General features: G+C 52.2%; 2 protein-coding genes across 2 annotated transcripts; both read left to right on the forward strand.

The window, feature by feature from the left end:
* The first annotated feature begins 1,807 nt into the window (after positions 1-1,807).
* Positions 1,808-26,836, forward strand: LOC132244061 (olfactory receptor 2K2-like). The gene is made up of 4 exons (XM_059714989.1): positions 1,808-1,813; positions 3,043-3,654; positions 9,968-9,981; positions 25,921-26,836. Exons 1-4 carry the CDS (start codon positions 1,808-1,810, stop codon positions 26,834-26,836), a joined length of 1,548 nt encoding a protein of 515 aa, XP_059570972.1.
* Positions 10,694-13,728, forward strand: LOC132244077 (osteocalcin 2-like). Its single transcript, XM_059715002.1, has 6 exons — positions 10,694-10,915; positions 11,462-12,168; positions 12,423-12,550; positions 12,874-13,002; positions 13,399-13,478; positions 13,632-13,728. Exons 2-4 carry the CDS (start codon positions 11,463-11,465, stop codon positions 12,895-12,897), a joined length of 858 nt encoding a protein of 285 aa, XP_059570985.1. The 5' UTR covers positions 10,694-10,915; position 11,462; the 3' UTR covers positions 12,898-13,002; positions 13,399-13,478; positions 13,632-13,728.
* Positions 26,837-27,427: the final 591 nt, after the last annotated feature.

The following is a 27,427-nucleotide window of genomic DNA, read 5'->3' on the forward strand; positions in this document are numbered from 1 at the left end:
GGCTCAGACCCGAAACGGCGGGAGGGGGAGGGCGAAGGTGTGGTCAGACCTGAATTGGGTGGAGGGAGGCAGGGTCAGACCTGAAGAGGGGGAGAGGGGGAGTGGGGTTAGATCCAAATCGGGGGGAGGAGGGGTGGGATCAGACCTGATCTGGGGGGAAAGGGGTGCTGGGTTGGACCCGAACTGTGGAGGGGAGCAGAGTCAGACCTGAATGGGGGTAGGGGGGTGGTGAGGGTTGGATCTGAAGTGGGTGGCGGAGCCGGGGCATGGTTGGACTCCTACTGGGGGGAGAGGGGTGGAGTGGGGTTGAACCTGAAGAGCGGGGAGGGAGGGAAGTGGAGTGGACTGGTTCCTATCATGCCATTAATTGAATGTGGATTCCACACCGTGGGTTAGGAACGGAGGTTCCTTGTATAAAACATGGAGAGGGGTAGGAGACATTGAATGCAATCAGCAACAGACAGCCCTGACCAGAGCTGTTAAAAGGCAGAAAAGTATTGAGTCTGCCGTGCTGGTCGCTCCCAACAGCTCCCAGGTCATTGTGCTGGCCGTTGTGGAGTCCACTCAATGTCTCTCAATGTGGAGAGAGCCCCTCGCTCCTCTTGGCTTTTACAGCCCAGAGCCCACTGCTGCAGGTCGGTGGCTATCTGCTTTGAAAGGAAGGGAGTGGAGCTCAGTCTTTTATGTGAAATAGGGCCAGAAATGGTTCCAGGCTTGCCCACTTTTGTCCAATAGTTTGCTGGTCTTGCAGAACCAACCAAGAGTGTGGGAAACCATGTTTAAATTCCCAAATCTGCCTTTCATAAAATAAACCAAACAAAATATTTGGGGGTCTCATTATTTTGGCCATTTCTTCCCCACTCTTTTCCCACACTGTATTTTCCCTGAAGGAAAATAAACTCAGCAAACAACAAAGCGTTTTGTTCTGTTGCATATATCCTCACCCAGTGAGTTTGTTTTAATTGAACAATTGGAGAAGAAAACCCTGGAGAAGATGAGATAGTTACAAATTGCTTTTGACTTTGTTTTAATTGAACGATTTGAGAATAAAACCCTGGAGAGTTTTATTTGGAAAGTCACAAATAGGTTTTGCCTTTGGTGACTGACTTTTTTGAAAGAAATGACTTAAGGATTCAAAACCCGGTTTGAAATAATTGAAAATGCTCTTGCATTAACTCATATGCTTTTCAGTTCATGTGAAGAGCAGTGCAACGGAGAAGAGAATGAATCTCTCCACACTTGCACTCTTTGAGTAGTCTCACACTTTTCTTATAATATTTTATTATATGAACATTTTGGGCATTTTAGCAGTTGCCTGTGAACAGTCCCTTTACTTTTTAGTCCTATATTGAATCAGACACATGGTACTGTGAAAAGAGAAATTATATTAAAAAACCAGAAATTTACCAATTTCCCAGGAAAAACAAGTGAAGGATAGTAATCCTAGAGATTCATATTAAAAGGACTAAATCTGTGATTGAATAACAAACTCCTCAGATTGTTCTTCTGATCTGATCAAACTAAAATCTTTAACAAAGTTACAAATTAACTTCATATACTCTTGTAACAGAAAGGAGCAATGTACTTAGCAATCCCTTGCCATTGAAGAATAATTTCCTGGGGGGTCTACTTGCAAGCTGATTAATTTACCTATTTTTTCTTTACCTGCCTTACATCATTGGCATGTGAGGACCATCTTGTTCTTGGGCTGAGGGATTATTCTATGGTGATCCATTGCTTGGTACATCTGGGTCGTAGATTTTGGCAGCTAAAGGAAGTATCTTGCTCTCTCAGGTGGAAGAGGAGAATGAAGGTAAGTGCAATTTCCTGTGAGCTTTGCTGGGATGAAAATACCAAAATGAGGGGTATAGACACTGAACATTAAGGTTGAAGGAGAAACAAAGAATTGGTATTAGTGCAGGTGAGAGACAAAATACAAGCCTATTTGCAACTATTGGTGTTCAGTATTAGCTTTCTCTGTGGAGCTGTTGCTCCAGAAGTGTCCCCTTGTACCTTCCTCTAATGCAGCTGATACCGGCCACAGCTGGAGGCAGGCAGTCGTGCATGCTAGACCAGTAGCTTGGCACAGTTTGGAAATTCCTGTGCCCTTGCAAATAAGCAGTGAGGAGCTGGAATAGATGGATCACTGGTGTAGTCCAGCAGGAAAGGGCTAGGGGAGATGGATAGTGCAGGAGTGAAGGGGCACTGAGTGAGTTTCCATTCTGCATCCTGTGGAGTGGATGTTCTTCATCAGAGGGCCTATCATTCAACACCCAGCTAATCTGTTTTATGTTGAGGTTCCTTGTGACTATTGCAGTGCCTCTCTGCTCTACTTGGCATCCTGTTAACAGTTTCTTGTGCTTTGGCCTGTTTCTGCCCAATTTAAATTATATATGAGGAGTCAGAATCACAGAGAAGTGATGAGTTGATGCGCTTTGCTGTGCCAAGGGAGCCATGCGTCTGAGGCAGGTTTGCCATTGCTTTGTGTCAGTGGAGTAATGAAGACCTGGACCCGCAAGCAGCACAAGGAATTCAGCTCTTCTTTGGTTTGTTGTTGACCATGCGAACAATGGCGTTAAGACTATCATTAAGTGGTGTTAAGTGGAGATATCCTATGGGAATTAACTGCTTAAGAACATGGCAATACTGCAAGACTATACCAGATCAGAAATTTTCCAGTAGCAGTTGGCTTGCTTTTTTTTCCCCTCAAGCAGTAAATAGCTTGATTTTTTCAGGAACTTGTCATTATTTATTATTCACTAATTATGGTTTTTTTGCTTGCCTTCTATTTTTGGACTTACCAGACTATGTGCATTCCTGGGTAACTATGTGTTGCTGTACATGTGCATTGTCAGTATGCTCAATCGACATGTGTACACTTGCAAGCCCAGAGGTGAAGTTCAAACTGTGCATAAGAGACAAAATCTGCAGTCATGCAGCTGTGTAACTGCCATTGAGGGGTACAAGGCAAAACAGATTTATCCCTTTTGTGGTTTATCCTTTTGAGTGATTGCTTCTCTTACTGCTCCCTTTTGATCTTAGGTGGGAAATCATGACGAATCTCACTGGGAGAATAGGACCTCAGTGTCGGAGTTCATCCTGCTGGGGTTCTCCAGCCGGCCCGAGACACAGCTGCTGCTCTTTGTACTCTTCCTTATTATCTACCTGGTGACTCTTTTTGGGAACAGCCTCCTCATTGCCCTTGTCAAGACTGACTCCCATCTTCACACACCCATGTACTTCTTCCTGGCCAACCTTTCCTTTGTAGACATCAGCTACACGACGACCACTGTACCCCAGATGCTGTTTCACCTCCTTTCCACAAAGAAAAGCATTTCCTTTACCTCCTGCGTTGTGCAGATGTACATCTTCCTTTCTCTGGCGATAACTGAGTGCATTCTCTATGCTGTAATGGCCTATGACCGGTACGTGGCCATTTGTCACCCTTTACGCTACACCATCATCATGAACAGGTCAGTCTGCATCAAGATGGCCATTAGCTTCTGGGTATCTGGCTTCTTCTTTGCCACACTGAATACAGGCTTCACCATGAGGTTGCCCTACTGCAACTTAAATGAAATCAATCACTTCTTCTGCGAGGTGCCAGCCATCTTGAAGCTGGCCTGTGCAGACACACACCTCACTGAGCTGGTTGTCTTTGTGATGGCAGTTATAATCCTCCTGACCCCGCTGTCTTTGATCCTAATCTCCTATGTATTCATCCTGGAAGCCATCTTGAGGATCAGCTCAGGTGAGGGGAGGTTCAAAACCTTCTCCACCTGCACCTCACACATCACTGTCGTGACTCTCTTCTATGGAGCAGGTATATTCATGTACATGCGCCCAGCCTCCAGCTACTCACCCGAGCGGGATAAAATGTTTTCCCTCTTGTACAATGTTGTGTCTGCCCTCCTGACTCCTCTTATCTACAGCCTGAGGAACAAGGAGGTCAAAGCAGCCGTACTCAAAATGATGGGCAAGACGGACCACTGAGTTACGGTGGAGGAGGAATGGTTCGGTGGCTCACAGTTCCTTGGTTCTGGATCCTCGTCTGGGAGGGGAGTGGGGTTTAGTGACTTATAGACAGTGGAGAAAAAAGTCAGGACGTCTGACTCTTTTCCCATTCCTAGAACATGGAAAGGTCTCGTGAATGAGGGCAGGCTGGGGCTGGGAGTCTGTATGTCTGGATTGTTTTCTTTCAAACGGGACAGAAATGGTGTCTTACAGACTAGAGTCACAGGGACTGGGAATCAGAGCTCCTGAATCTGAGCTAGACTAACTGTGCTTCATTGAACGTAAGACCTTCAGACAGAGAAAAGGCTAGATTCAAAATCCAGGAGTCTTGACATCTTATGCTGCTGAATCACACTGATCCTCAATCGTGACCAACTTAATTGAAATGACCTGATCTGTTATTCAAGTAGTAGAAGATTTTAAAGAAAACTCTCAGGACGTGTGAAAATTACTGCTCCACTCATCTTTTTCAGACTGAGGTCAGGTCACATTTTTGCCAGTGTAGCCATGTTGGCTGGGGATGCTAAAAGACCATAGGAAAAATCCCTGGTGAGGACACAGGGATGCTTCCAGAAGAGGGCTTTTACCAGCTGTTATTTAAGTTCTTCATGGATGTTGTGTAGGCACTCTAATAAAGCTACTTCTGTCAGTACATGCTCTGTCTTCCCAAGCCCACCTCCACCACTCTGAAGATGTCTCTCTCTGATTTGCTTGTGGAGAAACCAGTAGGGTGCTCTCACAGTAGCTTCACTGCTTCATTGTTGGGTTTGTTGCATGGGACTGGGAGTTGATGGGTGGGATGACATTATCAAGGTGAGTGCCCCTGGCATTGTAAGGGTAATCATTATGGCATGATATAGCTGTGCATGTACAGCTAATGTGCTGCAGGAAAAAGCTGAGAAAGTTTGAGTTTTTGCTGGAGGTAGCAGAGGACCTTCTTTATTCTCCAAAGGCTTCTGAAGTTCGCTTCTCTGCCAAGAGCTCAATGAGATGCATAATCCAATGACAGGGTTCTGTCCACCCAGAACTAACCTTGTCTTTTAATAGGAGTGAATTGCTCCATGGACACGAGGCAGGTTAAAATTAATGCAGTGGTGCCCATGTACAAACTTAACCACTTTCAGTGAATGTGTAACCAGAGTGGTGCAACTTTCTGCATGTCTTGGTTATGTATTTGTTCAGGCATGAGTTCTCAGAACAGGAACAGCGTGTTGTGTAGACTTTTTTATATTCTTGAAGACTGAATTTCATTCATGGAGGTGAACATCATGAAAAGAGAAATGCCCATTAATATATTTCAGTTCAGTTTATTCTGGTTGGTTTCTGAGACATTTGCTAAAAATGCTGTTAGTACTTAATAGTTTTACAGTGATGTTGCAGCTATGAGTACCCAGGAATTATGTCAAAGGCAAGGATTTTGGAGGGTAATATTTTTATTCACTGCAGAGTTAAGTCAAATGAGCATTATGCATATCCTTGGGCTATTGAAAACACGAAGCATAATTTCATGAATCTATGCTTGCCAGGTGAACCTTTTTTTCAGAATGTACTAGCTATTGTGAAATATAATATTTTGTATCTGCTTTCATTCATTTCTTACATTTCCTTCATTTTGCACAAGTTTAAAAGTAGCAATACTAAGAAAATAAATCCAAAACCTTACATGAAAATAAAAAAAAGTTTCCTAATCGCAAAATGGACTCTTTTAAGTAACATTGAACAAATTTGGAACGTACTCTGAACTTCATCACTGGTGCTTGTGCATGGATGACATTTGAAATCTAGAGAGCTCAAAGTAAGGGAAAACACAAGAAAATATCAAATGTTTAGTAAACCAGGAAATGTACATTTCAAGTTGTATTTTCTCAGAAAGGGCACGTATGCTCCCATAAGGCTGCTGCAGTAGAAACATGAAGAGACTAACCATCGTGCTACTGTGCAGTTTTAATAGGCGAATGCACAATAAGCACCTTGTATAGATGCACCCTCCAAGTAGAAATGATGCTGCCTCTCCCAGGCAGCTGGTTTTAAAGTTTGGGTGGAACAGGAACCAAAGCAGAGCAAGTGCGCTGCCTTGGATCTGCCCGTGCCCTATATATCAGTGAGGGCAGCAGCTCTGGGATGCGCAGCCGTGCAGGGACCAGCGATGGGTGCGGAGGGGCCGCGTGTGCAGAGCCCCTGGGCTGCCTGCCCCCAGGTCTCTCCCCATGACTTGGAGTCTCTGGCTCAGGAGCTGGTGCCGGGCTGCCCAGGGCGCTGGTCCCAGCACTGCAGAAAGTGCCCCCAGGGCTGGGCGTCAGGGGCTGCAGTGCAGGCGTCTCCCAGCACAGCCCCAGCAGCACCTGCCAGAGCACAACCCTGAACTGTGAACACCAGGGGATTTCATAAGCCCAGGCCCATGGAGGAAACTATAAGGCCCTATTACTACTGGTGGCAGAGTGACATGTTACTAATTACTTGGGACAAATTATAATGAAACCAGGCACCAGAGTGGGGGTCAAAGGTTCAAAACCAGACTGCCAACACAGTTGTGTCTTGTTGTGTTTTCCTTGCGCTGTCCCTTGAAGGCTAAAGCCTCATGCTCAGCACTGCAGGGCTCAGTTGCTTGTGGCACTTTTGCAGCACTGGGACTCCCTGTTCTCTGCCATGAGGAGCCAGAGGCATTTCTTGTTTCCTCTCCCTCCACAGGACTGGACTGAGTTGAGGCAGAGCAGGTCTAAGATCTGCATACATATACGGATGCAAATGTTAAGATCCACCCTGGATATGATTTCAGAGAGTTATAATAATAAATGACTCCTAGTTCAACACAGCAGGGTCCACAGTGTTGTTGCAGAACCCACAACACATCAAACACAGTTAAGGAAGCAGCCGCAGCAGCAGCCGAAGGAGGCTCAACTCCAGTCTCCTGAGCAGAGGCAAGGCAAAAGCAACCTCATCTCCTTCAGCGGCAGCCAGAGCCCCCTCCCCCACAGAGAGAGGCCAGCACTGGAAGCAGGAAGCAAGCTGGACCCCAGGGCACCCAGCTGGGCATGGGCTGGGAGAGCTGACAGCATTGGTGTTGGCATTTTGAGTGGCATGGACCTTTTGCCGTGGGCTTTGCCTTCTGGGGTTGCTGGAGCAGCCCGAGTGAGGCTTTGGGGGCAGGGTTGGTGCACAGCCCTGTGCCTGGTCCCCTGCATCTGTTCACACAAGGGAGCGCAGAGCAAGCCCAGTGAGCCCGGCAGGGGTGCAGCTGTGAGAAGAGCCCCAGTGCCATGTGCACAGCTCCACACAGCGCACACTGTGCCTGTTTCTCGTGTTGGCACCAGTGGAAAAAAATGGTTGTGGCAAAGTGGGCGACTGCACTGGGCATTTCCTCCCCTTGCCCTTGATTTGGGGAGTGTCCAGGCTTCCCTGAGGGACACCCATCCCCAGGTGCATGGGCAGTGGCCTCTGAAGAGCTGGGAATGTGATCGTGGTCTCCTGGGTCTGACCCCAAATAGAAGAAGTCTGTTCCCGTCCCCTCTGCCTTCACATGAACAAGGGACTGTGCCCCTGTCATGGGTGGAGCCAGGATCTGGCCAGGATTTATTCTCATTGGTACCACTAAGGGGAGCTTGGCAGCCATAAAGAGAAAGGGATCCCAGGGCCAGAGCCTCAGGACAGATTTGGGAGCCTGAACCAAATGCAAAGAGGATTCTGAGACCGAATGTAAAAGGAGACGGCGAGTTCAGAGCTTACCATCAAGTTGGACAAGTTTAGCAGATGCCTTGTTTCTTTATTTGCTTTCTAGGGTCAAGAGCTGTCAGGGGCAAGGTTCCTACTGCTGCTGGTGCGTTGCATGAGATGGGAGCTGAGCAAGGGGCCAGGCTGCAGCCAATAAGAAAGACCAGGAAGAGGAGAGCGGTGGGTGCAGATGACTGGCAGGCCTGGACGGCATATCATTCAAACTGCTGTGCTGAACTGGTCAGGAGGGTGCAGCAATGGCCAGGCTTGCAGAGATGTGCCGTGCACTTGCTGGACCACAGAGGCCACCAGCGAGGCTGAGGCATGGCGAGGCAGGCTGTGGAGATGCTGCTGGAGAGGGAAACGTAGCAGTCTCATAACAATCCTTACCCAGGAGTTCTGACCATCCTAAAGAGGTGCTTTGTATTAGCTCCCTTGCCCATACCTTCTTCCCTCTCCAGGCCCAGGCTGACTTACCCCAGGGTCAAGCTCAGGTTTCCCATGCTAGGGCTCGGCTGTAGTCAGCTTGCTCAGGGGCTCCTGCCGGAGGCTGCTGGAGCAGCCTGAACTGGGGCAGGGGCAGGGGCAGGGGCAGGGGCTGGGACAGGGGCTGGGTTTTGGCTAGGGACTGAGAACAGGCAAATGTGGAGCTGTCTGTCTGTTCGGGATGAGTAGGACTCCCTGTTAGTGCTGTATTGCAGTGCATCACCTCCTCCACGCTGCTAAGAAGCTGGATGGAGCCTGAGGGCCCCACCTGGAGTTGGATCCGGGACGTGTTTTGGCAGCAAGGAAATTTGCAGCAGGACCAGTGACGGGGTTTTGGGACTTCTAGGCCAGTCACTGGAGCCAGGCTGTGCGGGGTCTCCTGCAGGAGGAGCTGAGCGCGGGTTAGGGTCAGGTTTGGGACCAGGGTTAGGAGCAGGAAAGGGATAGAGGTGTCTTCCTGCTTGGAGTTGGTTGGTCTCCCAGAGATGTATTTAGGGCACGGTGGGAGAGGGCAGCCCACATGCACAAGCTGGACCCTAGAGCACCCCAGTGGGGCATGGACTGGGAGAGCTGCCAGCATTGGGGTTGGCATTTTGAGTGGCAGGGTCCTTTTGCTGCAGGGCTATTTTGGCAACTGGAGATGCATCGACTGGTGTCTCCCATGCCACCTGTGGGTTTCCCAGGACAGGTCCTGTCATGAGGTGTCTCAGGCTCTGCTTCCTGGGGTTGCTGAAGCAGCCTGAGCAAGGCTTTGGGGGCAGGGTTGGTGCATGGCCCTGTGCCTGGTCCCCGGTGTCTGTTCAAAGAAGGGAGCACAGAGCAAGCCCAGGGAGCCCAGCAGGGGTATAGCTGTGAGAAGGGCCCCGGTGCTGTGCACACTGCTCCATGCAGTGCCCGCCATGCCTGTTTCTCGTGTTGGCACCGGTGAAAAACAAAGTAGTTATGGTAAAGTGGGAAACTGGGCATTTCCTCCCCCGCCCTCAATTTGGGGGAGCATCTGGTCTGTCCTGAGCGACACCCATCCCCAGGTACGTGGACAGAGGCCCCAGGGGACATTGCGGTGCCGCGGGGGGCTGCGGCGCTGGGTGCGGGCGGCGATGGAGCTGGTCCCTGGGCGTTGCCGCGGCAGCGTTCGTATCATCGCGGCGCCGCGGGATTTCAGGCAGTTGCCGGCGGAGGCTGGAGCGGTGCTGCCGGGCGCCCGGGGTCTGCACAGATGGGTAAGCCGGCTGCAGAGAGCGCTGCCCCTCTTGTGCCCCCGCCTGAGGCAACGCGGGTGTCGAGAGGAGGCCTCTTGCCCCAGGGGTTGTCAGAGTCAGACGTGAAAGAGCCGCGCGGCCGGCGCCCTCCTGCTCCTGGACGAGGTGTCCTAGTGGGACGCGGCCCGACGGGGTGGGATTTGCACCAGCCCCACCAGCGATGGGACCGGGAAGGGCAGTGGGACCCGATCTTGCAGGTTGTGTTCAGCCAAGAGTGGGCACCAGGTCTGCGCCTTTCCCTCGGGGGTGGTTTGTGCCTGTGTAAAGCCCGGAGGGAGGAAACGGAGCCGAGCGCGGCCGAGCTGCCCCACCGCAGACACCTGGAGATGGGGTTTCTCCTCCTTTTTAATGAAGGGGAGAATTGAAGAACAAACCCATATCAATTAATTTATTCCTTGAAATAACAGTCCAGGGGGAAGAGTAAGTATTTCCTCCGTGTTCATGTGATTTTAATGTTCCGTCTTGTTTCTGTTAGTAATCATCAGGCGCCGTTTGGAGAGCGACAGCAGAACCAGTTTAAGGGAAGATTTCGCTCTGCGATCTCTCAGCCCAGAGTGAGCAGGTCAGGATCGGTCTTTGGGCAACGCTGCCGGAGACGCCGGCAGGGGTCGAGCTGGGAGGGGAGCGAGGGGCTCTTGTGCTTTCAGGCCTGTGGCCCGTGTCCATGGAAAATGTGAAGCATCAAGATGGAGCCGACAGGACCCTGCCCTTGGCATGAGGGGCTGAGTAACGCTCCCTGCAGTCATGTGTGTAGGGTGCAGGAGCTGGGCATGCTCTGGATGCCACCCCCTGCTGAGGCCATGATGAGAAATGTTTCTCCTTTAACTCTGCATGTTTTATCTCCAATCCAGAACATCATTTCTCACACCGGTGTCGTACCTCTTCCCAAAGCTACCCGGGACAGGGCTCCCCTCCCCGCCAGGATGGCTGGAGCGCGGTGCACAGCCAGTGTGGACTGGACCCCGGTTACAATCCACTTAAAGCCTCCTGTCTTGATGGCGCAGAGCAGGACACTTGATCTTTCCTGGGCACCAACACGCATGGAGTAAAGCTGCAGGCACAAGCCAGTAGCGCCTGTGAGGTGGAACAAGGCCAGCGCAGGGTGGCAGGAGTTTCTGTTGGGTGGCAGGATAGGGCCAGGAAGAGAAGATCAGGGAAGAAAAGGGGTCCTGGCATTGGCAAACAGAGAGGGGAATAGGCGGGGGGGAGGAGAGGTGTAGTTTTGTTTTGGGGGAAGAGGCTGTGCACGAGGATGGCTTCCAACAGGATGGCATAGTCCCTTTCAGGGGTAGGCGTCCCCCCATCGACGGCAGTGACTGCAGCTTGAGGCGGCGAGGGACATCCATTGGAAGAGAGGCAGGAGACCTTAGTCCAGAGCCGAAAGGAGGAGTGCAGCGTCACCAGGGCCTGTGAGCACCCGCCCAGCAGCGCTCCATCCCCCAGGGCAGGTGAGGGGCCTGCAGCACCACGGGGGCTTCCCACCTCTGTGCAGGAAATGTAGAAATGGGCAGAAAATCCACCCCCTGCAATGTGGGCCCGCAGCCCCTGGTGCTCCCTCACACCACTTCCAGCGGGTTGGAGACATCCCCAGGTGCTGAAGCTCCCCACCCCTCCCAGCCCAGCCAGTGCTGCCCAGACTGAGCGTGCAGGGAGCCCAAAGCCGTGGCGCTGCTGGGCTCCTGCAGGTCCCAGGCAAAAGGCCCCTGTCCTCCTCTCCTTGGCATTCCCAAATGCATGGGTACTCATCCCATGGCCAGTCATGTGGGGTGAGAGGGGAGTAGAGGAGCAGGGAGCTGTGTGTCCAAACCAGCTGCAGGTCTTGCACCCTGAGCCCAGGGCTCTCCCCATCTGCCAACCCTAGTGCCAGGGAGGCTGTGGATATGGCTGTAACCCAGGGTTCACCTGCCTGTGTCTTGGATGAGCAAAGGAGGGGGTGGATACGTGTGAAGGGGATGCTTTGAACCCCAGTAATAATTGCCCCTGTTCGGTGCCAGGATGGACAGGCTGCGGCAGGTGCTCAGGAGGAGGTCGGCCAAGGTGCTCTCCATGGGAGAAGAGAGCAGCAGGGAGCCTGGGCAGGAGGATCGGGGCCCCACCTTCCATGATGAGGAGGGGCCCATCAGGGCAAGGAGGTGGCTGTGCCCCATCTGCTGCCGAAGTAAACTGGCAGCTCCCAGTGGCAGGGGAAAGGAGGGAAAGAAATCAGCCACCTCCAAGTCCAGATGGAGGTGGCCGTGGGTACGCCTGGGCAGGCGGGAGCCAGCGCCATCACAACTCCTGGCACCCGAAGAGCCATGCAGCTCCCCTCCTGGGTCATCGGGCAGCCTGGAGCCCGGCCCTGCAGCCCCGCAGCAGGAGGCAGCCACGTGCCAAGCCGGGGACGACAGCCCAGCCGCCCTGGGGCAGGAGCTGAGCCAGGCCCACAGCAGCCCCTGCCTGAGCCGCAGCTCCTCCTGGGATGATTGGCACACATCCCAGGAGTCCGGGAGCACCAGCACGAGCAGCAGCTCCTCCTCCTCCTCGGACCCTGAAAACTCCCCAGAGGCCCAAAGCACCAGCACGAGCAGCAGCTCCTCCTCGGAGGACAGCGATAGCTCGGAGGAGTCCAACACCACCAGTTCGACCAGCAGCTCTTCCTCGGAGGACTCCAGTAGTTCCCTGGAGTCTGGGACCAGCCCGGCCCCCGGTGCCACCCGCACAGGTGAGGGGAGCCGCTGGGGCTGGAGGTCTCAGCACCTTTCACTAAGCGAGGCCACTTGGACCCTCCATGGGGCCAGGCAGGGGGATCCTGGCCAAGGTGAGGGGGCTGAGCCGCACACCTCCCTGGCACGTCCTGGGGCAGGCAGGGGACCCTAGTGCTGATGAGGGGAGCACGACACCATGTCTTCCCCCAACACCCACTTCCCTTCCACTCAGGGGCACACAAGTGACCTCTCCCCTTTCCTCCCTGTGCAGCGATTCCCAGCCCGGCCGGCGAGAAGCTGGAGGAAGAGGAGGAGGAAGAGGAGGAGGAGGAAGATGGAAGGTCCCCGGAAGAAGCTGCCCTCCTCCTTGTGAAGAAACACCTGCAGGACCCAGGGGAGGTATGAAACTGCCCCAGCGGAGCCGGCACCCAACCAGTCCTCCATTCCCCCATGCGGCCCATGGCAGGGGGTCACCCCCTGGGACCCAGAGCCCGCAAGGGGACACACTCAGCCCAGGGGCGCTGCTCGAGGTGGGTGTTTGTGAAGCCCCAGCTGGGTCCCTCCCTCCACGGACACTGCCCTGCTCTTTACAACACCTGCCCCGAGGAGATGCATCTCAGCACCGTGGGGGCAGAGGAGGCCTGAGTCCCACAGGGGGCTTGGGGAAGAGCAGGAGGCTCCTGGCTAAGAGCCTGCTTTAGCCCTGGTCTCGTTCCTGGTAGATGCTGGACGGGAAGGACAGGTAGCGCTTCCTGCTGGCCATCATCAGCCTGACCATCGCTGCGGACCAGAGCAGAGAGGTGGCTGTGGAGCTGGAGGACCTGAAAGTGGCCGTGCTGGAGAGGATCGTGGTGAGTAGCACGGGATGGTGTGGGGAGAAGGAAGGAGAGGAAATGTTGTCTCATGAGACCAGGAAGGAGGGGAGAGGTGGAGCGGGATAAGAGGGAGAATGGCAGGCGCACCTTTTCCTGGGCATTACATGGGGGTAATAGATGAGGGAGATAGTGGTCGATTCCTGACCTGGATGTTGAGCGTTGGGCAATCCTGCATCTGGAGGGCAGGTGAGGGTGGGATCAGGAGAGGTTTGAGTGCCATGCTTGCAAGGCCGTGGGAGGGAGAGGGCCAGCCCAGCTGGGTGGGTGGGAGGGGGCTGGTTGGGATCCTGCTGCCTGCGCCTGCGGCACTGGGTGGTCTCCCGTGGGGGATGTGGCTGATCCTTACCTCCCCGTCCCCTTTGGGGCTCACAGGACCTGATGGAGACCATCTCAGTGGAGGGCGACCGAAAACACATCCTGGCGTACAGCATAGACGCCATCCGCTGCCTCAGGTACAGGGACCTCTGACTGACTCTCCCTACTTTGCTGTGGGCCAGGGGGATCCCCACTGCTCAGGCCCAGCTTTCCAGGCTGTTTCCTGCCCACCCCAGTGCCACCGCCGCCCCGCATAGCTCAATCTGACGCAGGCTCCTCTCTCCTCACAGCGACCCGAAGCTCAGCCTGGAGCCAGCGCTGGAGTCACGCCTCCTGCGGGCCGCCGTGGAGAAGAGCTTCCTGGACATAGGGCGTGAAACCCATTGAAACCAGGTAGGTCCCCCTGCCACTGCCAGGTCCCACAAGCTACCCCCTGGCAGGAGTGGCCCCAGGCTCCGTGGCACTGACCCTCGGTCTGCCTCCCCTTTCAGGTCATGCAGCGACTGTACGAGGAGTACCTGGAGGGCCTGCTGTGCTGCGTCTTGTCCAGCGCCCCCAGCCTGGGCAAGCTCTACTCCATCTGGGAGGTGAGCACCATGCAGAGGGGCTGGGCTCGGGCCGGGACAGCTCCTGCCCTGTGCACTGCAGCAAGCCTCTCTCAAAGCATAAGGAAGATGGTCAAGCCCAAGCTTGAAACCTGGGTCCTGAGGAGGAGGACCCCAAGGCTGCTGGGTTCAGCAGGGCATGTGCCCTCATCTTAACATCTTCCTCCCACAGCACTTTACATCGTGGACTGAGGCGCCGGATGCCCAGCACCGTGCACTGGGCATGAAGATCATGACCGGCACCATTGCCTTGGCTGTGCAGCTCCTCCCACAATTTGAGGTCAGTGAGCCCCTTCCCCAGTGTCCTGGTCCCCTGCCTTTGCCAGGGCCCTCCTGGGAGAGTGGGGTCAAAGCTGGACAAGGAGCTTCACTCCAGGGCTTTGCTTCTGCCTCAGTGGTGCCCCTGACTCTTTACGGGTCTCTTTTCCATGGCCTGCTCTGGGCATGGTCAGCCCTGGACATGGGGCCTACTAGCCCTGGAGCATGAGGCACCGGGAGTGATCCTGGGGCCCTGAGCAAGTCCCTGGGCTGCAGGTTCCCATGGGAAGAGAGGGGTGTCATGCTCTGGCACTGTGGTCTCTGCCTCCCTGCCCTCCTGCTGGGTAGTGCGGAGAGGTGGAGAGAGGGAACTGTGCCTGGGGACGTATTGGGGAAGGAAGGTGGGGCATGCATGAACTGCCTGATCCTCTCCCCCTGCTTAGGGCTCCTCTGACATACTGGAGGTGGGGGACATGGCAGCCCGCCTGGGTCTGTCCATCAACGACCCGGAGGAGACCATCAGCTGCAAGGCCAGGGCGTGCATGTATTTGCTCGCTCAAATCCTCCTTCATCAGAGGGGTAAGGAGACCCAGCTGGAGTACAAGGCTCTGATGCCAGCAGTTTCCCTCCAAAACCCTGGTCCCAGGTGCGGGGCCAGACGCTTTGTCTCCATCTGTCCGTTCCCAACCTGGGAACAGCTTAGGGTGTCGGCGTTAATGATTTGGGCCTCCTCACCTCAGCGCCGAGCTGTGGTACTGCAGCCTGTGCTAATGCACCCATCCTGGGTGTCTCATGCGGGAACCAGGGAGCCCATCCCCAGGCCCCCAGCCCAGACTGGTCCCAGGACACGTGGTGTCCATTGACTCCTGCAGAACAATGACCTCCCTGCTGGGGCCCTGCCCTTCATGGTGCCAGAAGGGCAGCCAGAGCCCCACTGGGTGGACATTGAGCACCAAAGCTAGGATGGCAGCTCAGAGCCATGTGTCTCCACTTGTCCTAGGTCAAGACATGTGAGGGGTAGAGGAGCTGCGGTGCAAGCGCCAGAACGATCAGAGCCAGGTCCAGAAGTACAGGGACCTGGCGAGAGTGGGAGAGGTGAGGATGGTGTGATGAAGGGGTTCGGAGAAAGGCTTGGTGCTTGTCTCCAGCTGGCAGGGGTCTTCCTGCGGTGGGTTACAGCCTTGCAAGTGTCCAGGGCAATGTGGTGCCAGCCCCAGAGATGGAGCGTGTGTGTGGGTTGTACCCAGCCTTGTGTTCTCCTGTTTCAGGGGCTGAGAAAGATCTTGCTGGAGGAGCAAAGGAGAGCTTTCCTGCAGAGGGCCCTTCATGCAGTTCACAATGGACCGATGCACATCAGCCAAGCTGGGCTGGTTTTCCTGTATGCAATCTTGGGGGAAGCCGGCCGCTTGATGGGGCACAAGGTCAGCAGCTACGTTGGGGAGTGCGGGGAGGGAGGAGAGTGAGCTCACGGCCCCTCGTCTCTGTTCCACGTAAAGTTGCTGTCATCCCATCACGACCTGTTGTGTGGGGACAACATGGAGCAGAGAGAGGTCACTACACACCGGAGTCTGAGCTCTAGCTCACAGTGGGGTCCATTTGTACTTCACAGACTAACTCAATTAGTGACCTGCCCCTGTCTGTAAGGTGCAAATCTCCCTTGCCTTCTGAGCAAACTGGCCTTGAGGAGAACGGGAGGCCTGCCAAGTGCCTTGGAGAAAGGAATGAATTAATCTGCCTAGGCAGGATGGCACCAGCCTGTCCTTTGCACATGTCATGCCCCTGAGGGCCAAGGTCTCTTGCTAGGCCCAAAGATACACAGCGTGTTCCCTCAGGACAAGCTTCCCATTCCCAGTCTGCAGTCAAGAGTCTTTAGGAGGTGCACAGGTCCCCGCATGGCTACATTTCTTCTCCTGCCCACGATCCTGTGCTTGCTCTAGGGAGAATGGAGGATTCAGGCACTTGGCGCTGCTGATCTGCCCCATTGCCCAGAGCCCAGAGCTGCCACCCTCTGTCTTTACCACGATTCTCAGAAAAATGTTGCTCAAGGAACCTGCCCCCCATTTCCCTGAGCTGTTGCCAAGACCCCTTGGTTTCAGTCCAATCCCTGCCCCATGACCCCTCCCCACATCCCCTGTCCTTGCTGGGTGTAGGATAGGCTATGACCGGCTCTTGTACCTCTGCAGGAGAAAGAAATCCCCATCAGGGTCCTGAATAAGCTCTTCATTTTCACCTGCCTGAAGGAGCTGCCTAAAGATCTGCAAGGGCACAGCCTGCTGGTCACCTCCTCCAGCGCCATCGCCTCTCTCCAGCCGCCCACACTTGCTCCTGCAGGTACTGTCCTGTCCCCTCTGCCCCTGGGGAGCAGGGAGCAGTGGGAAGGGACGGGGAGGCTCTTGGCACTAACACAAACCTGCTCCCTGCCGCATGTGGGCAATTCTCCCCTCTGCCCTACAGAGTCCTGTCCTAGTATCCGTCCTCCGCAGGTCTTTCCTTTTTTTCCTCTCAATGGCAGGAGCCTTTCCTCGTGCCCTGCTGCCCCCGGGTAAACCTGCCCTCTGCCCCGGGCGGCATGGGTGGGCCTGCAGGGTGTTGCCATCTTTCATGAAGGAGCCCCGGGACCTCTCCCAAGTGGCTGAGCCACCCCAGGACAGACAGGACCCTCTGCCTCTTGTTAAAGGCTGCTGTCACTCCCACAGTCGGAGACCTGCTTTCCCTTGCTTGTAGCTCTCTCAGCCATGGTCTTTTTGGGGCTGGGGTTGTCCATTCAGAGCATCTACCTCATCTTGAACGTGGCTGGGCAGTGATGCCTAAAGATGTTCAGCTTCTTCCAGGCAGGAGGCTAAGCACCATCTATTTTTTTTCCCCTCATTCAAATGTTCAGGCCTTTGTGTCCTGGGAAAGCTCCCAGTCCCCACTTCCTCACATCGCAGCCTTGTATCATGGTCCCAATGCATGGATCTAATCTTCTGCTGCTTTTTCTTACGCTGCGTAGCAACACCTGCAGACCACCTCAACCCTGACAGCACCTCCATGAGAGAAGATGACCTCCCCAACCTCACCGGGAGCCCGATGGCTACAGAGAAAAGCTGCAACAGCGCTGAAGCCACCACACACGTCACCGACTGACAAGTCATCATCCAGTCTGAGCCATCCTCCACAGCCAAGTCAGCCTCTGCAAGAGGAGCAGCCTGAGAAACCCTCGTGGTGAAGAACTTGAATATCTTCCAGCCCAGCTCTGCAAAGGGCTGGGGAAAGACCAGGCACCACGAGTTCGTAGTGCCCAGGTTGCCAAGTGGACGATGCTTTTGTTGTGTGGATGGCATTTTGTGACCCCTGCCTCAGGGCTTTGGCCGGTCGCCATTTGGGGCCAGGAAGGAATTTTTTCCCCCTTCATTTATGGAACCAACTTCTGGGGGTTTTTCGCCTTCCTCTGAGGCATCGGGACATAGTCAGACCATCCCGGCGTCTGTTGTGTTAGTAGCCTGTCCTTGAATCCATCAAGAGCCATTCAGGGAGTGAAGAGAGCAAAGGCATAAACCATGTGCACTGTTGAACATAGATTTAGTGTAATGTGTAATGTTGAACATAGATGTTATAGAAACTAAGAGTAGATGTAGGATAATAAAGTTAAGCTTTAGTTTTCTTTTCTTATAAGTGTTGGTGTTCATCTCAAATTCCTGTGTGAAATACAAGCTCATGACATGCAAGGTAAGAAAGAAGACAAGGTGATCCACTGCTGTAGAGAACAGGGTCTACAACACACAGGAGAAACCTGGCATGTTTAGCTCAGAAAGTCAAGGTCGAGCTGCCTGAGAAACTGCTAATACTGTTCAATGGGAAACCACCTTTATTCCTCAACAAGTCAACGCTGGGAGGTCAGGGAGGTGTTTCAAGAAAGTTGCAACGGGAAAAGTTCTCTCTGCTCCAGGTTGCCGAGGTGCTTTGGGTAGATGTGATATCTCTTAGGAGATATATTTGGAAAAAATGTTCTTTGTAAGCTTTTGGGCACAAACACCCACTGCCACAACCAATAACTGTTCTCTAGGTTGGTCTTTGTCAAGACCAGAGGGAGAAATAGAAGAGAGATGGGGATGGGGAGTATGTTTCAGGAGCAATGGCTTTGTGGTGCTGAAGGCACTCAATGGGAAGGGAAGGACCCAGCTGTGAATCCCAGCTGGAACCCAGATTTCTCCAGAGTCTTTTCATTGGAATAAGCAGGGCCCTTTGCTACACAGTATATTTTTCTGGTGAAAGTACAATGTGTACAAATGGGCCCTTGTAACAGGCTTATCTGAATAGCAGGGGACAAACCCCTGCCTGCCCCACTCCCCCTGCGCGATCCATGGAGCCCATTCCAGGCTAATATTTGTACAAAGTCACTGGAGTCAAGAGCTCTCAGTCATGGGGGCTGTGGGGTTTCTGGGGTTTTGAGCTGTGTTTGTTTGGTGTGGGTTGGGAAGACCCAGCTCTGTATCCATGCTGCAGCACAGGGATCTTCCCAGTCTTTTCCACTGGAATAAACAAGGCCCTTGGGAATAAACCCACTTAGCCCCCCCCCCCCCCCCCCGGCACTCAGGGCTAGGTCTGGCTTGCAGGGATCTGCACAGTCTGGATCCAGACCCCCGCCTGCAGTTTTGGGAGCAGTGGCACCCATGGTCGGAGCAGATCGGTGTCAGCTCAGGGAGCCTCAGGGATTCACTCAGCCGTCAGTCACCCCCCAGCGCTGCAGCACACGTCCATGGCGGCTCCGCACCCTGCAATTCAGTGGCGGTTCCTCATCTTGTCCCACCCCAAATCCCTGGCCCCTCCAGGAGCCCTGCAGACCACAGGACATGGCTCTGGGGACTGGATCCAGCTCACCGGCCGTATTTTTGACACCCTGCTGGGAGCTGTTCTCACCAAGCTTTGAGTCACTGCTTTGGTTCTTATTGACGCCTCTCTCCTCTTCCCCCTTGTCCCGCATGCGACCCCCAGACCTGGTTATGGCTCCCAGTACTACTCACACCGACACTGTACAAAAGACAGCACCCCTGCCCAACACTGCTGCTTTTACATTGTCCAACGTCCCCGGGATGTTTCCTCCCAGCGTTGCACTGGGAGCTCCTGGCTGGTTGTTTGCCCCCCTGACCTCAAGCACGTGTTCACAGTCACTGCTCTCATGTGACATGTGAGGAGCAGGGGTTCAATGCCCACCCAGCCCCCTTCAAGACCCAGGACACCCAAAAGAAGGGAACGGAAAAGCTTGCAGTTGGTATCCAGGCCCATGCAAAATCTCCGGTATGCTGCTATGTTTTCCCAGCACATTTGCACTGGTCCAGACAGATGGTGAATGAGCACAGGGAACAGTCCTCTGTGTCTGAGGCAGCTCAGCAAATGCATGGCACACTGTGCATGGCCTCCCGCACCGGAGACTGCAAACACTTTCTCATCTCCTCAGGCGCAGCAGCCTTGCCCTGGGCTTCCAGCACGGTGGGTGTGATCAGTGTTGGTGGGGGAGGAGGAGGACGTCGCTGAGGTGCTGCAATGTCCTGACACGGGAATTATATCCCTGGGTGCACATTCACCCCAGCCCCATGGAGGGGCTCTGCCTGCCCCAGGGATGTGCTAGTGCCCAACCTGACACCTCGGGGCCACAAGTGATGTCCAACCAGCCCAGTTCAGCTGGGACTGATAGCGGCTCTCAGCCCGGCTAACAGAAGCTGGACTCGCTGGACATGACGTGTGTCTTGGGGTCTCAATCCCGTGTCTCCCAGCACAGGGGCACTCCCTGGCACTGCACTGAATGGCCGTGTGTCCCAGTGTGGCACCGGCATCTGAACCTCTCAGAAAAAGCTGTGCTGAGGGGATGTGGAAGGGGAGACTGGAGCCTGAGACTCTTTTCCTCAGAGGAGCAAACAAGAAGGGCCCTGACAAAAGCTTGGCACGTGATGCACATGGGGCTGCGGCTACGTGGCCCAGCCCTGCCCTAGGGAGGGCCCTGCCTGGATGCCAACAGCCCATGGCAAGCAGCTTGTCAGGGCGAGGGGCTGTGGGGTGGGGGAGATCCCCCAGGGAAACTCAAACTAGCAGCTGCAGAAGTGCTTGCCCTGCTGCTCCACGTGCCATGGGGCCAGCTGCGCTGCTGGGCTTGGCCTCACCCTGTGCTGCGTGGCACTGGCTGCACTGGTTCCTGAATTGAGTCTCTGCAAAGAGGATTTCTACAGAGGAGCTGAGCCCCAGGGGTTGGGTGTAGCAAACATAGCCAACATTTGGCTGAAACTAGGCATCCAACATCATTTTGCAACACTGTATGAGATCTGCAGTATGAGACTTACGGGGTGGTCAAACACTGGAACCAGCTACCTAGAGCAATCAAAAATCGATTGCTTATTCCCAGTTCCTTATTCCCAGTTCCCTATTTCTTACTCCCAGTGCCCAGTTCCTTTTTCAAAGCTAATCTAGACCTAATAAAAGCTTGTTATTAATGAATTAAACATCTGAAACAGAGAGAATGTCATTAGCTATGCACGTTTACTAATTAATATTGATAAAAATATTCTGCATCAAGTACAGAGCCCTAAATGATGGGTAGGTTTAAATGGGATTATGGGGCAAAATACATTTTGGGACACCTCAGACTTCCTGTTGACTCCACTGAGGGACTGCCCTTGACATCTGTGACCAGAGACTTGCCTGGCTCAAAGCGTGGTTTGGCCGTCCCAGGCTGCCAATTGACAGCAGGCTAGCCACTGTGCTAAGTATATGGACCTGAAAAAGGACCTGGATTTTGGGCTGGGATCATAGCTAGATATCCTGTTTTGGGCAACCTCATGGCACATCTCTGTGCCACTGGGGAACTCTTCTGGACATCTCTGACCAGAGACTTGCCCGGGCCAAATGTGGTTCGGCCATGGCAGGCTGCCAATTTACAGCCCCCTGCATTGAAATGGGATTATTTGGGTGCACAGATTTCTCCATGTGGGTAAACTGAGAAAAGCCACTGCCCCAGGGCGCTGGGAGCTCCTTCTGCAGGGATGCACGACATGAGTGCTGCTAGATTTGCAAACACCTACGTGAGTCCAGATAAACCCAGAGATTTTCACTAGGAGTCCACAGTGTTCAAAACATTTGACTGTTTGGAGTCTTCCTGAGTTCTTTGCAACTCAAGAATTGCTCCGTTGCTTTGCTCTAGTCCAACAGTGATTGAAAGCTGAGAGCTGGCGTATCATGCCATTAATTGAATGTGTGGCCAGGCATCCCTGAATCTTGGAGCCCTGTCAGGTAATCTGGGCTCTCAGCGTTGGGGGAACACCGTGCTGCAGATCACCATGGTGTGGATCAGCACTAGATCACCTGACAGGGCTCTCAGCTGTGGGAGCTTGCTACTGAACACACCAGGCTTCCTCTGCATCAGCACTTTGGCATGATGGGATCTGATGCTTGATCCCACAATTATACCTTCTGCTATGCATGTGGCATGGCTAGAAGCACAGTTGTGTGGCTTGTGCAACAGATGTCCTTGTGCCTTTACTGAACATCTGGCAGGGGTCTTTTGGTCAGTTGGCAGCAGCAGTGGGTTCCACATCCTGGGTTAGGAACAGAGGCTCCTTGTACAAAACCCAATGAGGGGTAGGAGATATTGAATACAATCTACAACAGGCAGCACTGACCAGAGAGCTGTTGAGGGACAGCGAAGCATTGAGTCTGCCCTCCTGATAGCTCCCATCAGCTCCCAGGTCATTGTGCTGGCCATTGTGGAGTCCACTCCATGTCTCTCAATATAGAGAGAGCCCCTCACTCTGGTTGGCTTTTACAGGCCAGAGCCCATTGCTGCAGGTTGGTGTCTATGTGCTTTGGAAGGAAGGGAGCAGAGGTCAGTCTTCTGAGTAAAAGAGGGCCAGACGTGGTGGCCAGACATGGTTCCAGCCTTTGCCCCTTTTGTCCAATAGTTTCCTGGTCTTGCAGCACCTACCCGGGGTGTGGGAGACCATGGTTAAATTCCCTTGTCTGCCTGTTCATTGAAATAAACCAAACTAAATATTTTGAAGTCCTGTTTTTTTTCCCCAAATAAAATAAACTCAGGGAACAAAAAACTTTTTTTTCCCCATTGCATTCCTCTTCATTTAGTGAGTTTGTTTTAATTGAATGATGGTATAATAAAACCCAGGAGAGGACTAGCAAGTTGCAAGCTGCTTTTGCCTTTGACTATTAACTTTTTTTTCAATGAAATGCTATAGGGATTCAAAGCCAGTTTTGAAATAATTTTTCAGTGAAATCATAAGCTTCACAGTTTATGCAAAGATCAGTGAAACAGAGAAGAGAATGAATCTCTTTAAACCTGGGTTCTTTGCCGAAGAAAAACAAGTGAAGTATCGTAATTGCAGAGATTGACATACGGTGACTTAAACGACGATAAACCAGCTTCCCATGTGCTTTTAATCTGATCAAACTAAAAGTTAAAAATGTTACTTTATGTTCATATTCTTTTCAAACAGAATGTAGAAATGGAGTTGGTTATGTCTTGCTATTCAATTTTAATTTACTGGTGTGTCTAGTAGCATCCTGCTTAATTTATCATTTTTAATTATTATAATTTTTTCTTTAACTGCGGAATGTGATTGGCATCCAGGCAAAGCTTTTCACAAGTAAAGAAAGCTTTAGCAATGTGTGAGGACCTTTTTCTCCTTAGCCTGAAGGATTAATTTATGAAGATCCATTGTCTGGTACATCTGGATCATGAATTTTGGTAGCTGAAGGAATGATCCTGCTCTCTTAGGTGGAAAAGGAGAATGAAGGTAAGTGGCATTTCCTATGAGCTCTGTTGGGACGAAAATACCAGATTGAGGGGTGTAGACATTGAACAGTAAGGTTAAAGAAGAAACAGATCGTTGGCATTAGTGAAGATGAGGGACAGAATACAAGCCTATCTCCAAGTATTGGTATTTAGTATAGGTTTTCTTTGTGACCCTCTTGCTCCATAACTGTCCCCTCGTCCACATCCATAATTGTCCTCCTTCCTCTCATGCAGCTGGTACTGGCTACAGTTGGAGGCGGGCAATCAGATAAGGTAGATCAGTAGCTTGGTACAATTTGGGAATTCCTGTGGTCCTGCAAATAAGTAGTGAGGAGCTGGAATGGGCGGATGACTGGTCTAATCCAGAAAGAAAGGGCAAGGGGAGATGGATAGGGCAAGGGGAGATAGTGCTGGAGTGAATAAGCACTGGAGTGAGTTTCAGTACTGAATCCAATGGAGTGTATGTCCTTCATTAGTGGGTCTTCCATTGAGCGGCCAGCTGGTCTGATTTATGTTGATGTTCCTTGTGACCACTGCGGTGCCTCTCTGCTCTACTCAGCATCCTGTTAACAGTTTTGTGTACTTAGGTGTGTTTCTGCCCAACTGCAATCCTACATCGTGGGTCAGAGTCAGTGAGAAGTGATGAGTACATTGATTCACATCACTGTGCCAAGGGAACCATTACCTAGCTGTTTCTGAGACAGGTTTGCAGCTGCTTTGGGTCAGTGGAGAAATGTAGGGACCCCTGAGGAGAACAGGGAACTGGCTCCACTTTGGTTTGCTGTTGACCATCCCAGCAATGGAGTTAAGACTGTCAAAGTGGAGATGTCTTTAGGGAATGATCTGCTTAAAAGCATGGAAAGACTGCAAGACTATAGCAGGTCAGAAATACTCCAGTAGCAGTTGGCGCATCTGCATGTTCCTGGGACTGCGCATTTGGTACTGCACAGTTCTGGCAGTGCACGGTTACTTTTAGATGCTATGTTGCTGTAGCAATGAGCTACGGTGGTGTAGCTGACCACTATGGCGATGTAGCATTGGCATCACGGTTTGTGCCTGCCAATGCTGCATTGCCATAACTCGTCACAACAATGATGTAGTGTCTCATGTAGTCACTCCCAGGTAGTCTGTTTTTTTTTTCCTTCAGCAGTAAATACCATGATTTTTTGAGGAATTCATGAACAAATTAATGAATCATTTAAATTAAGCAATAGCCACAATTTTTTCAAGGCATATATGCTTTCTCAAATAGCTCTAGGAAGACCTGGCGTGCTGTTGTGGCTACAGTAGTCCAGGATATGTGAAAAACAAAGTCTTTTTTGGTAATATCTTTTACTGGACCAACTACTGTATAGTTGAAAGAGCTGTTAGACAAGCCTTTGGGCACAAAATCAAGTTTCTCTGATATTTCTTCCAGATATGCCGTTGGTCCAATAAAAGAGATCACCGGACAAGCTCTTGAATCTAGGAAGAAGAACTTTTTCAGGATGATGCGGGACAAGGTTGTATTCATTCTTTTGTAGCTATTCAATGTATGTGTACATTTTTCTGAAAAGACAGCTCTAAATGACCTGATAGACTTTTGTGTCTGACATTCTGCCTTTCTATCAGATTGTGTGCCCATTTGCCCAGGCACCATCATCATGGTATCTGAGTGCCTCATGAGGCTTCAGCCAAGGTCCAGATCTGAAAAAAAAATCCCAGAATAGTAGAAAACATTAATGCAGCATCTGTCCCCACCAGCTAAATTTGCCTCAGGGAAATGACTGAGAGGAGTGGCACTGGAATGGGACATTGGAGACTAGGATGCTGCTTGTAGCTGTACTAGTGACTTTGTGTGTTTCTTTCCTCTCTCATCCTTTGACTTCTGTCAGTTGAGAGAGTGAGCTCTTTGGAATAGGAGCTGCCTATCTATGTCCAGCATCTGCTGTGGCAAAGGTTTGAACTTTGTTGGCAAAGGAAAAATTGCCTTAACTATGGCATGTCTGGCACTTCATCCACCTGATACCTCAGTACCTCAGAACTGAAATGGGCTGCTGGGAAGCTGGGACTATTGCTAAGTGGGAGTTAGTTACTTAGATAGAGGCTGTAGTCTCCTTGGGCTTATTCCTGCTTTGCTTTGCATGGCTAAATGGCATGTATGCAGCTGTGTAACTGCAGCTTTGGGAACTTGTGCAGAGTTTGCAATTCTGTTTCCTACAGAAATGGGGGTTGGAATTGCCCTCCATGTGTACTGTCCTGAATGAAGTTCCTTCCTTTTTTAACCCCCAAACCTAGTTATTAGGCTATTAACCCAAGAAGCAGGAGACCCCAGTTTAAACTTCCTTCCCAGTGCCTCTCAGCATTGTCTAGAGTATTTTCCATCTACCCTTGAGCTGATAAATAGCACTGGGAAAATTTCTTCACCGGTTGCTTTCTTCCCATCCAGGAAAGCAGCCACCTCACTGACCATTGCATTTTTTAGCTAGCTGGCTTTCTTCTGGTTTCCTATGTCTCTTGGCTGCTTAGTGGGCCAGCAGGATTGGAGAGGCTGGACACGTGTCTGCATTGTACTATCTGGTAGCTTGGTGGCTAGAGCCACATCAGGCTATGGGCTAGTACCAGTGGGAAATGCAGATTCCAATCCCCAGCTTAAGGGCAGGCTGAGCACCAAAGACTCCTGATCACTGAGTGAGTGCTTCAGCTGTGCAGTTAAACCATGAAAGAGCCCTTTGTGAGTAGTCAGTATGCTTAATGGACATTTGCATAATTGCAAGCCCAGAGGTGAATTTCAAACTGTGCATAAGTGCCAAAATCCGTAGTCATGCAGCTGTCTGCTATCAGGGGTGCAAAGAACAACAGAATCTAGCCTTTTTCTACTGTATCCTTCTGAGTAATTGCTTTTCTTATTGCTCCCTTTTGTTCTTAGGTCGGACATGATGAGGAATCTCGCTGGGGGAACAGCACCTCGGTGTCGGAGTTCATCCTGCTGGGGTTCTCCAGCCACCCCAAGATGCAGCTGCTGCTGTTTGTGCTCTTCCTAACTATCTACCTGGCGACCCTCTTTGGGAACAGCCTCCTCATTGCCCTTGTCATTAATGACTCCCGTCTTCACACACCCATGTACTTTTTTCTGGCCAACCTTTCCTTTGTAGACATTGGCTACACCACCACCACTGTACCGCAGATGCTGGTCCACCTCTTCTCCACAAAGAAAAGTATTTCCTATACTGCCTGTGTTGCGCAGATGTACATCTTCCTTTGTCTGGGGATAATTGAATGTATACACTATGCTGTAATGGCCTATGACCGGTATGTGGCCATTTGTCACCCTCTGCGATACACGGTCATCATGAACAGGTCAGTTTGTGTCAAGATGGCCATCAGCTCCTGGGTGTCTGGCTTCCTCTCTGCAATGATTCACACAGGCTTCACCATGAGGTTGCCCTACTGCAGCTTAAATGAAATCAATCACTTCTTTTGCGAGGTGCCAGCCATCCTGAAGCTGGCCTGTGCAGACACACACCTCACTGAGCTGGTGATTTTTGTGATGGCAGTTATACTGCTCCTCACCCCACTGTCTTTGATCCTAATCTCCTATGTATTCATCCTGGAAGCCATCCTGAGGATCAGCTCAGCTGAGGGGAAGATTAAAGCCTTCTCCACCTGCACCTCACACATCACCGTCGTGACTCTCTTCTACGGTGCTGCCATGTTCATGTACATGCGCCCAGCCTCCAGCTACTCACCCGAGCGGGATAAAATGTTTTCCCTCTTTTACAATGTGGTGTCTGCCCTCCTGAATCCTCTTATCTACAGCCTGAGGAACAAGGAGGTCAAAGCAGCAGTACTCAAAATGATGGGCAAGACGGACCACTGAGTTACGGTGGAGGAGGAATGGTCCGGTGGCTCTACTGGATGAGAGTGGAGGGGAGGGGATTTTAGTAATTCATTTCCAGTGGAGAATAAAAGTCATAATGTGTGCCTATCTTTCTATTCCTGGAAGGTAGTAAGTAGGGCTGTGTGAAGCTTCGGGTGGTGACTCGATTCGGAGGAGATTCGGCCCGATTCGGTGGCCAAATCTCCAAATCCGAATCGAACCAGGGGACCAATTTAAAGGTATGAATTGATCCAATGCTCTCCGAATCTTCGGCAAAGATTCAGAGAGCTTTGATGATGTGGACAGTCTCCGGTGACAGCAGCAGGAAGCCGCAGCCACTCCGAGTTGGTAAGTACTAGGGGCAGGAGAGGTGGGGGCTGGGGGAGAGGGGAGGGGACCATGGGGGGACCCCTGCCAGCCCCCCTGACCCCTGTCCACTCTCCCAGTGCCCCCATGGCTGCCCCTGCCTGCCCCAGCTCGGTACTTTAAAAAAAATCCCCGGTGCCCAATTTGATGCTCCTGGGCAGGGGGCGATCCTCACTGCCCCACGCTGCATGGGGGCTCTGCATGAGGCCCCTCAAATCCCCCACC

This window comes from Alligator mississippiensis, chromosome 11 (assembly GCF_030867095.1).
Source record: "Alligator mississippiensis isolate rAllMis1 chromosome 11, rAllMis1, whole genome shotgun sequence".
NCBI classification, from domain to species: Eukaryota; Metazoa; Chordata; order Crocodylia; family Alligatoridae; genus Alligator; species Alligator mississippiensis.